Source organism: Solanum dulcamara, chromosome 10 (genome assembly GCF_947179165.1).
Source record: "Solanum dulcamara chromosome 10, daSolDulc1.2, whole genome shotgun sequence".
Lineage (NCBI taxonomy): Eukaryota > Viridiplantae > Streptophyta > Magnoliopsida > Solanales > Solanaceae > Solanum > Solanum dulcamara.
Window position 1 is genome coordinate 35,785,634 of NC_077246.1, and position 10,840 is coordinate 35,796,473.

Genomic DNA, 10,840 nt, shown 5'->3' on the forward strand with positions numbered 1-10,840 from the left:
TTGTTTAGAATCATAGATTCTGATCTAATATTTTTGATAGTGTTGTTAGAGGTTCTGTATGACTTGGGCAACATCTTCTGACTTCTTTATGGAGAAGTATATCCCCTGTACCTTGAGGGACAAGAGGAGAGATGAGTTCTCGAATATAGAGCAAGGGAAGATGTCTATTATAGCCTATGAAGTCAGGTTTCGTGCCTTATCTAAATATGCTACTTAGTTTTTCTTCAGTCCAGAAGAGTGGATTTTGCCATTTTATGAAAGGATTGAGGTCAGAATCTTTATTGCAGTTTCATAGATTGAGTGTATATCAAAAAGGCTCATGATACGACTACTACAATAGTATCGATGCTTACTTGGTTAGAGTTATGGATTGTGTTACTTCTTCTTGTGACCTAATCTACAAAAGAATGCATATCGCTTGGGCTAGAGATGAAACAAATTTGTTAATGCTTTACAACTATTCAATAGGTATAAATGTGTGGGCTATTTGGGTACGATCTTCTCAATAGGTATGATGTATCCTATTGGTGGATCTAACAGACTTTCATAGTGTGGAACTAGTGGTATATGAAAATGGATACGTCGATTTTCAAGTGCAAATACTAACTATTTAAGGAGTTATCAGTTGTATTATATGCTCATATAATGAGATTCAATGTTGCATTCATAATTGAGAAACTAAATAGTTTGTTAATACGAAAGCTTGGGTTAAGCATTGTTTATGAGGAAGATTTTAGTGGTGGATCTTTAACACGATTAATGCATTTAGGTTGTTGAGTGTATTCCGAAGATTTTAAATAGGGATCGGTGATTTCATAAGCTCTAATGGAGTGGATTGATGTAGGAACGACAAGATTATGGGTAAAGGAAGTCTTAACGAGTAAACTTGGGTAAATGCAATTAAAGGTTTTAGTAAGCACGTGCGTATAAAATTGGGCTGGTCTTTTGAATTTGGTTGGTATAGCTGGGTTTGAGGTGTCATCATTGATGAAAAGGTTGACTTGTGGTGATGGCAAGGGCTACTGAGCATGATGGTAACAAGAGTTCATAATATATTGTGATTGTGATGCAACTATATGATAAATTTTTTGGTTTAAATAGATTTGGTATGGTAATAATGACTTACAAGTATCTAGGGTTGTAGTTTGCTACTATTTAGTGGGTAGCGTGGTCGTATGGGAAACTATAGGATGTATTAAAATACTGCACGAATAGAATTGAAAGAAGCTAGAGTCATAAATGAAAAAAATTAATGGGATGTAGTTTAACCTTTGGAGGGAGGCAAGAACACAGATAATTACTCTGATTACAAGGACAAAGATGTATCTTTAGAGAGAGTGGAGAATTGGATTCAAGGACACATGGTTCCATCTGTTTTTCTCTGGTTGTGATGATAGTGGTATGTGTCATTTATATGGGTTAAAAACTGTTGGATAAGATTTGAGAAAGAAGTCTACAGGCGTTCAATTCGAGTGTGGTGATAAGGTTTTTTGTGGTTTCAAGTTTGGTAACTGGTATGATTGGGTTTTTAATGAAGGATATAATAAGGTCAATGAAGAGTCAGTCAATGATAAGCTAAGATACGTGAGTTCATAAAGATCTTAAAGGTATGATCTAATGTTGATAGATAAGGGAATTAGGTGACACAGTTGAAAATAGAATTCAAGTTTTTTTCATTGTGAGTCTATGTTTGTGGTAGTATGTTTTGTCAAGGTATGAATTGATAAGGTAAGAAATGATTGATCATATTGGGTATTGAGTATTTAGAAGGACTTGTGCATGATTGGATCGTAAATTTAGTTATTTTTTATTATTAAGGGACCTAAAGGAGAGTTTTACTTAAAATTTAGGTTTAGACAATGAGGTAAAATATCATAGGTTGTTGGTCAAAGGATAAGATTGGTAAATGAGTTATCAAAAGGAACACGAGTCTGGTATATTAAAGAGTTCAAGTTATTTGGAATTTGTTTCATGAGAAGAATCTAAGAAAGTGAAGGTTTAAAACATCTCGTGTAGACCCTTGGTTCAGAGTTAAAGGTTATATGGATTTTCTTATTTGAATTTAGATATAACTATGTAATGTGAACTAGTTCGGCACAAAATTAGGGATTTATCAATGACTTTTATGGAGTTTGGGTTTTGATTTTAGTGATAAGAAGTGATGTGTGGAAGATGCTGTATTTTTATGGTGATTTGAATTGTTTGAATTTTGGTAGATGACTTTATGAGGCTGGAAGTAACTGAGAAAGGAGGATTCCTGTCCTGTGTGGAGGCAAGATCTTCTTTTCTTGATGAGATTAAAGGAAAGCAGGTAAAATATGAGTATTAGAGGCTTGGAGGGACACTTTAGAGAATGCCCATTCTTGAACGAAAGTGGGAAAGGATTGCAATGGATTTAGTGGTTGGTCTTCTAAAGACATTGGGTAAGTTTGATTCGATATAGGTGATTGTTGACAAGGTAACTAAGTCTGCGCACTTCATTCCAATTAAGGTGACTTATAATGTAGAAAGGTTAGCCAAACTCTACATTCGCGAGATTGTTGGTTGCATAGAGTTTCGATTTCCATCATATCAGATAGAAGTACGCAATTTACTTCTGACTTTTGGAGGACCTTGTAGGCTGAGTTAGATATTAGATGGGATCTTAGTACCGCATTTCATTCTTAGACTGATGTACAGTCTGAACGGATAATTCAAGTGCTAAAGGATATCTTTCGTGCGTGTGTGATAGATTTTAATGGTAATTGGGATCAGTTTTTACCTTTGGCAGAGTTTTCGTACAATAATTGCTATTACTCGAGTATTAATATGGCTCCATTTGAGGCATTGTATGAGAGGAGATGTCGGTCACCTATTAGTTGGTTTGATGCATTTGAGGCGAGACCTTGGGGAATTGATCTTTTGAGGGAATTGTTAATGAAGGTTAAATTTATTCAAGAGAAGTGTCTAGCAGCTCAGGACAAGTAGAAGGAGTATGTAGACCGAAAGGTCAGAGATATGAAGTTTATGGAGGGAGAGCAAGTGTTGTTGAAAGTTTCATCCATGAAGGGTGTGGTCAGATTTGGTAAGCGAGGTAAGATCTGTCTGAGGTATATTGGCCATTTGAAGTTCTTAAGCGTATTGGAGGGGAGGCATATGAATTGGCTTTACCTCCAGGTTTGTCGGAAGTGCACCAGGTGTTTTATGTGTCTATGCTGAAAAAATATCATAGTGATGGGAAGTACACTATTCGATGGGACTCAGTCCTGCTTGGTGAGAGTTTTTCTTATAAGGAGAAACCTATAGCTATTTTAGATAGGGAGGTCTGCAAGTGAAGGTAAAAGGAGATTACATCTGTGAAGTTTCAGTGGAGGAGTCCACTTTGGAGATTGAGGCTGATATGCGCGGAGGATATCCACATTTTTTTTATTGAGTCAGGTGCCCTTTGTTACCCTCGCTCTTCTTTTGGCCGTTTGGGGATGAACGGTGGATAAATTATTATCTATTGTAACGACCTATTAGGCCGTTTTGAGTATTAGAGCTTTATTTCATAAAAGATTCATCTCATAAATTTTAATGGGTATTTTGAACTATTCATTAATTAAGTTGAAGGGTAATTTTAGATAATTAATTTAGTTGGTGGGCTAAACTGATAATTTATCTAATATCTTATACCACTTGTTCCATATTTATTAAAACAAGATTTTTAATAGGGTTGATATTTGTTAACCACTGCAAAACAATTGCGACGTCTTACGAAGAAGACGTCCTTGGGAAAAATTGTTTTGGGTAACCATTCAAAAACTTTATCTTCTCTTCTTAGAATGTGCAATCATTAATTTTCCTATACTTTGGGGCAATTATGATTGGTGGTAGAAAGAAATTAACACCAAAGTTAAGTTAACATGTCTGTAGCGTGTTGGATTTTGGATTTTGGAAATAGGGCTTTGGTTGCTAGTGATTAACTAATGATAAAGGAATGATGAGAAAAGAATTTAGATGAATATATATAATTAAATGGGTAGCAAGAGTAGGGTTATGCAATTCGTATAGTATTCTTAGTGCGCATTAGTTGTAACAATAGTTTCTATTCTAAATTTTGTTCTTTTAATTATCACATCATGGTTCAAGTATTGATATGTTGATATATGTAATTAAATATTAGGTGTATTATATTATATGAATATCGTTAAATTTATGACATTAGAGGAATTGAGACTTTAATATTACTGAAGATTTAGGAATATGAGATTTGAGATATTAGTTGGTATCAAAACTTAGGAATTTGATTATGGATTTGGATGGGTTATTGAGTCTAGGCTAGATATATAGTAATATGGGTGTTCACAAACTCATGTACTTATGAATATTATATATATTGGATAGATTGGAAGTGTTCTGAGACATCGAAGAAAGGAAAGACATTGGTGGATTAGCTATTTGACTTCGGTTTCTTTAGTTGAGGTAAATTATGGTTTATTCTATATCATATATAGACGCTTAATAGCGGTTGATAGTCATTGAGTAATGTGTGAAGTTTACTATGCATTTAATTATTGTGGTTTGTATGGTTGATATGTTGTTGTGATTGGTCTGAAATCTAAGACCGTAAAACTCATAATCTTGAACTTGTTTTATCAAAAGTGATGCCTTGAATAAAGAAGGCTTGATAAAATATTATTAATGAAGTGGAATGTGATAATAAAAAATGATAAATTAAATATATTTGAATCGGATGTCATGAGCCGACATGGTATATTTGGATCGGGTGCCACATTCTGAAATGGTATATTTGGATCCGGTGTCATGTTCCAACACTGTATATTTGAATTGGGTGCCATGTTCTGATATGGTGTATTTGAATCAGGTGTCACGAGTCGATACAATATTATTGGATCGGGTGTCACATTCCAGCATGATAATATTAATGGAGAATATATTAAAATGACTTAATACTACCCAATTTCAAATAACTCATTTATCAAGTGTGGAGGCCTGAGTCCTCATGTATACTTTGGATATGGTTGATTGATTATGTAACTGTTTTATTGTGTTATCACTTGATCTTGATCTTGTTGTTTGCCACATGTTAAGTGTTATAGTTGATTTTCTGCTATTACTTTATGCATATTGATTTCTATTTCGAGTACTTTTGATGATATCTACTCAGTACATGTTGCCCCGTACTGACCCCTACTTGTATTTTTCTTTGCTTTATTTTATGGAGTGCAGTGAGTATACCATCGACTTCGACTCGCCCTCAACTCTAGCCAGTTTTTAGCATATCCGATTTCAGGGTGAGTTATCCTCCTAGTTCTTATTGGATTCTCTTAGTCATGACTTGATGTCCTTAGTTTTCGGACACAAACTGGTTTATTTATCTATTATGGTGTTTGATACTCTTAGAATTGATATTCTGAGATTAGATGTCCTTGATGTGATGATTTTCAGATTTTGGGGAACGCTATGTAATAAGTTGGGGTTGTATCGTTGGTTCTCCCACCTATGAGGTTACGTGTGAGTGCCACTCATGGCCCATTTTTGATCGTGACACTCTCTCTCCCATTTCTACCCTCTTTCTGCATGCTTCTTCTTCTTCTTCTTCTTCTTCTTCTTCTTTTTTTCTATCTATTTTTTTCTCTTTCTTTTTCTTTTTCTCTCTCTTTCTCCCCTTTTTAAAAATAATAATAATTAATTATCTTAATTTAAAACTACTTTTTAAATAGTACAAAAATATTTAAAATTCACATATAATACTTATAATATATTTGTATTAAAAATATTTTAATTATATATTCACCACATTTATTAAAAGATGCATATAATAGGTATTATAATTTGATTTTATAATGTATTATAATTATTATTTATTTTTTCTCTTATTAATGGTGCTAAAATATATTATTGTATTATGAATATTTTAGTTATATATTCACTACGTGCATTGAAACATGCTTATATTATATTGAATTCAAAATCTATTATAATTATTTCTCTTATTAACGGAATATATTATTGTATTAAAAATATTTTAGTTATATATTCACCACGTGCATTGAAACATGCCTATAATATGCATAATATATTGAAGTAAAAAATATTATAATTATTTTTAATTTTTCCTCTTATTAACGATGCTAAAATATATTATTGTATTAAAAATATTTTAGTTATATATTCAGCACGTGTAGGGATGGGCATTCGGTATTCGGTTTGGTATTTTTAAAATTTGGGTTCGGTAATTCGATAATCGGTACTTCAAAGTATATACCAAATACCGAACTTTCAAACTTCGGTTCGATAATTAGTAAATTAAAGTTCGATTTGGTATGGTATTCGATAATACCATATTGAAGTCGAAGTCCACACGGAATATGTTAGTACATCATATTCACAATAGCAACAATAAAAGATGTGAAGATTTTTAATAACAAACTAAACATTGGATATACAATTGAGAATACAATTGAGTCTCAAACTAATTGTAAAAGATATTGGCAGGTAGAAAAACAGCGGAAGCTGCTGTTCCATTTACTGCAACCCTTTAAAAATCATAGAAAAACATAACAAAATAGTATGTGTATTAACAGGTAGCCTTAGAGAAGTAGTGCTCACACACTATCATCTTTCTTCATTCTGATAACATGAACCACGTGATAGCAAACATAAGCACAGTAAACAGATATCACAGAAGCTGGCAATAGGCTTCCATTTAACTGGACATAGTTAAAAGGAAAAAGATGATTAGCACAAGTAAGAATATAAAAGGCGCTTCTACTCCTTCAGATCACCGAAAATGCCGTTCAAGAGGTCCGTGGAGATTGGAAGGGTAGCCCTAATCAACTACAGAAAGGATTATGAAAGGCTTGTTGTTATCGTCGACGTCATCGACCAAAATAGGGCTCTTATTGATGCTCTGGACATGGTGAGGAGCCAGATGAACTTCAAGAGGCTTTCACTTACAGATATCAAAATCGACATCAAAAGAATCCCAAAGAAGAAGACCTTGGTTGAGGCTTTGGAAGCTGCTGATGTGAATACCAAGTGGGAGAACAGTTCATGGGGAAGGAAGTTGATAGTGCAGAAGAGGAGGGCTGAACTTAATGATTATCACAGGTTCAAGCTTATGTTAGCAAAGATTAAGAGTTAGGGTTATTACCTTATTGGGTTAGGCCTTAGGAATTTCCGAATTTGGGCAATTGGTTATTGGGCTTGACTTAAATTTTCTTTACAATGGGCCTCTAGCCCTTTAATATGTATAATACATTGAATTCAAAATGTATTACAATTCGATTTCAATATTATATATTGTTATGAATTCGATTGTTGTTATTTCAACAAATATAATACATTTCTAACAACGTAAATTAATTTGAATAGTATTAGAATGTTTGAAATTCACACATAATACTTATAATATATTTGTATTAAAAATATTTTAGTTATATATTCACCACATGCATTGAAACATGCCTATAATATGCATAATATATTGAATTAAAAAAAATATTATAATTATTTTTAATTTTTTCTCTTATTAACGGTGCTAAAATAAATTATTATATTAAAAATATTTTAGTTATATATTCACCACGTGCATTGAAACATGCCTAAAATATAATAGATTGAATTTAAAATCTATTTTAATTATTTTTTATTTTTACTCTTATTAACGGAATACATTATTGTATTTGTCATGATCCAACCCATCGGACCTTGCGGGCACCCACTTTATGACCCGAGCAGGAGAACTTTTAACCCCTTATATAAGAACAATTGCGGAATTTAAAAAGCCTCTTTCTCAGGTCTCGGTTTCTGTGCAACATGAATCCACTGATCAGTTGGTGGGATAGTAGACGGTGTTTGAAATAACCATTATTTGCTATTCAATCACTCCTATCTCTAAAGTGGCTTATGCACTCCACCTGTTACCACTAAACGACTTGAATAATTAAACCAAAATTTCTAAAGAAAACTATATTAAAGACCAGCTTATACAATTATATAAAATTCCCCAAGGATACTAGTTTAGACAGGTACAAGAGCTACTAAGAGTAGAAATAAAATAAAAGACCAATGACCCACCTTCTACCAAGATAAGGGAAAAATAGAAGCTGCAGGAGGATCACCTTCGTCTTCACCTAAGAGACATAACTGACATTGCAATCAGACTATACCAAATGACATAGAAAGAGTAGTATCAGTATAAACAACACGTACTGGTAGGCATCATCATTCAATCTGATACTCACAGCATAATATATGAACAGAGAAATAAGAGATATCATAATACTTAAATTTTCTCAATTTAGTCACCCCAATCCAATAAACGCACTCCTTATGCTCACCCTTAGGCTATTCTCCAGCCTAAACAACACGGCTCCACTGTCACCCTCATCACAACTTAAAACCTATGGGTTAGGGACCCACCTTACTATTATTCCATTACCCCAATAGTCCCCACTTAGCAACTTTAATCGTTCAATGATTTCACCTAACCCTTACTAATTGGTCTAATTGTCTCACAACATAAAGCATATCTGTCTCGCAACCATACTCTCCAACTCACTTGAGTTTTAGATAGCCATTATCCATACCTTAATTATTCTTGGAAATCACAATGGTAACACTCTCTGGCAACTAGAAACCTCAACTTCTAAGTGTATAAATATAGAATACGATTATACCATATAGATCACATTAAGGCCTAACATGGCCCATTCTCTTACCCACCAATAAGTGTATTGATGATCATAATTCTCTATATCTAGTACACCTCAACTCAAGAGTTTATTTATAGTTCTTAGTCCATGGCTCATCTACCACTAACCTTATTATTATTACATGAAAATACATATATCATCAGGTCCTTTCATGGGACCATCCACACACACATACTTGGCCCTTTCAGGGGACCCAATTCAGTCATATTTGTGTTGGCATGTGACAACCGATCCAAGAATATATCGAAATGTGACACTCGATTCAAATATGTGTCGAAATGTGACACCCAATCTAAATACATGTCAAAACGTGACACCCGATCCAAACATACCACATTCACAATTCCATTCAGTATTCACAACATTTATATCACCAAGAACAGGTTCATCACAAAAATAGGCCAACAAGTGCTCATTTATATAAGGACTAACCTGTTACCCTTATGTATACACGTTTAGGCATATCATAAGTAACTCAATTACACATTTAAGACAATTTCGAAAATAATCAATGTCCACACTACCAAATCTTATAGGTTTAACCTCAAAATCTACTAGTTTTACTTTTTTGTACGAGATTTTATGCCCAATATAAATTAACCAGCTGCACACTAAAACATCACAATCAATAACTTCTCAATTCACTGTAGCACCTTTCTACCCACGTCATATTCGAATTTGACCCTATCACAATCGGATCTCTGCCCATAACCCATGACCCACAACTTAGTATATGAATTCTCATTAATTTTCCTTCTATATTACACAGTAGGTATAGATTTACTACTCAGAAAAGAAAAGTCTAGCTTAACTGGACGCCAAACATTCGTGGAGAGATAACACTGCTGAAATCATTGGTTCTAGATGTTCCACGGGCAAAACCAAACTGAATTTCACGAGTTGAAGCCTTCCAAAAGCTGAGATTTCCTCCCCTCCTCTTCTTCATTTAAGAGCAGCCTTTTTGGCGTGTTTTGCAGAAACCCTCGCCTCTAACTTACACTTGAGAGAAGTGGGGAAAATAAAAAATTCGCGACTTAAGTTCTGTCCCACGACCTCCCGCTCTAGCGGGATAGTGGGACCCAGTCAAATCAGATTCTTGTGATTTCTTTTTAATCGAAATTAATCAAGGTTTGGATCGTTACAGTATTAAAAATGTTTTAGTTATATAGTTACCACGTCCATTGAAACATTCTTATAATATGTATAATATATTAGATTCAAAATGTATTACAATTATTGTTTATATTTATTTTCTTTATTGTGTTAGAAATGCATTATATATGTATTTAATAAAAAAATTATCTAATTTAAAAAATAGTAAAATCATCATTTTCATAATATTCAATCCAAAATTAAGTTTAAATTAGGATAATTAATTATTATTTTTAAAAGAGAAAGAAAGAGAAAAAGAGATATAAAGAGAGAGAGAAAAAAGGAGAAAAATGAGAAGAAGGAAGGAGAGAGAGGGGGCCGGGGAGTGGGTGGGCGGATTGGAGGAGGAAAGAAAAAGAGAGAAGAAGGAAAAACGGATAAAAGAAAAAAAAAGAAGAGAGGGGAAAGAAAGAGAAAAATTATTATTTTTTATTATTTTGAATAGAAAAATGTTATTATTTTTGATAAAATTAAAATATGTACTAAAACTTATAATTAATATTATATATTATATTATTTAAATAAATGGGCCTTTTGTTTTTCATGTTTACAGATTACTACTATTATAGTAGAAAATAGAAGTATAGCCTAGGTGTCTCAGTGACAACCACGTGGTTACTCCGAGAAACAAAGGTTCAAAGGTAATCATGTAAGATGGGTCCACAATATTCAGTAAAAGTATACATTTTTATCTAGGACAGATGTGTAATTAAATGAATATAACTTGGCTTTTTGGTCAAACAAAGAAAACGTATACTACAAACTCCATATGGTACAACTTTTTTAAACCTGGAATGAGGGCCAGCTATATAAAATGACCAAAATGCCCTTGGTCGCTCACCTTTCTATATAATAGAAACTAGAGGGGCATGGCCCGTGCTGAGCATGGGCCCAACGTTTTACATTTTTAAAGTGGTAAATGGTTGATGATACACAACTGTAAACGTCATTGGCTATATTGATACGAAAGTGTGTTGCACAAGTAA

At 33.4% G+C, this 10,840-nt stretch overlaps 1 protein-coding gene across 1 annotated transcript; it reads left to right on the forward strand.

Annotated features, from left to right (window-relative positions):
- The first annotated feature begins 6,775 nt into the window (after positions 1-6,775).
- LOC129869751 (probable 60S ribosomal protein L14) lies at positions 6,776-7,129 on the forward strand. Its single transcript, XM_055944377.1, has one exon. The coding sequence runs from the start codon at positions 6,776-6,778 to the stop codon at positions 7,127-7,129; it is 354 nt and encodes a 117-aa protein (XP_055800352.1).
- Positions 7,130-10,840: the final 3,711 nt, after the last annotated feature.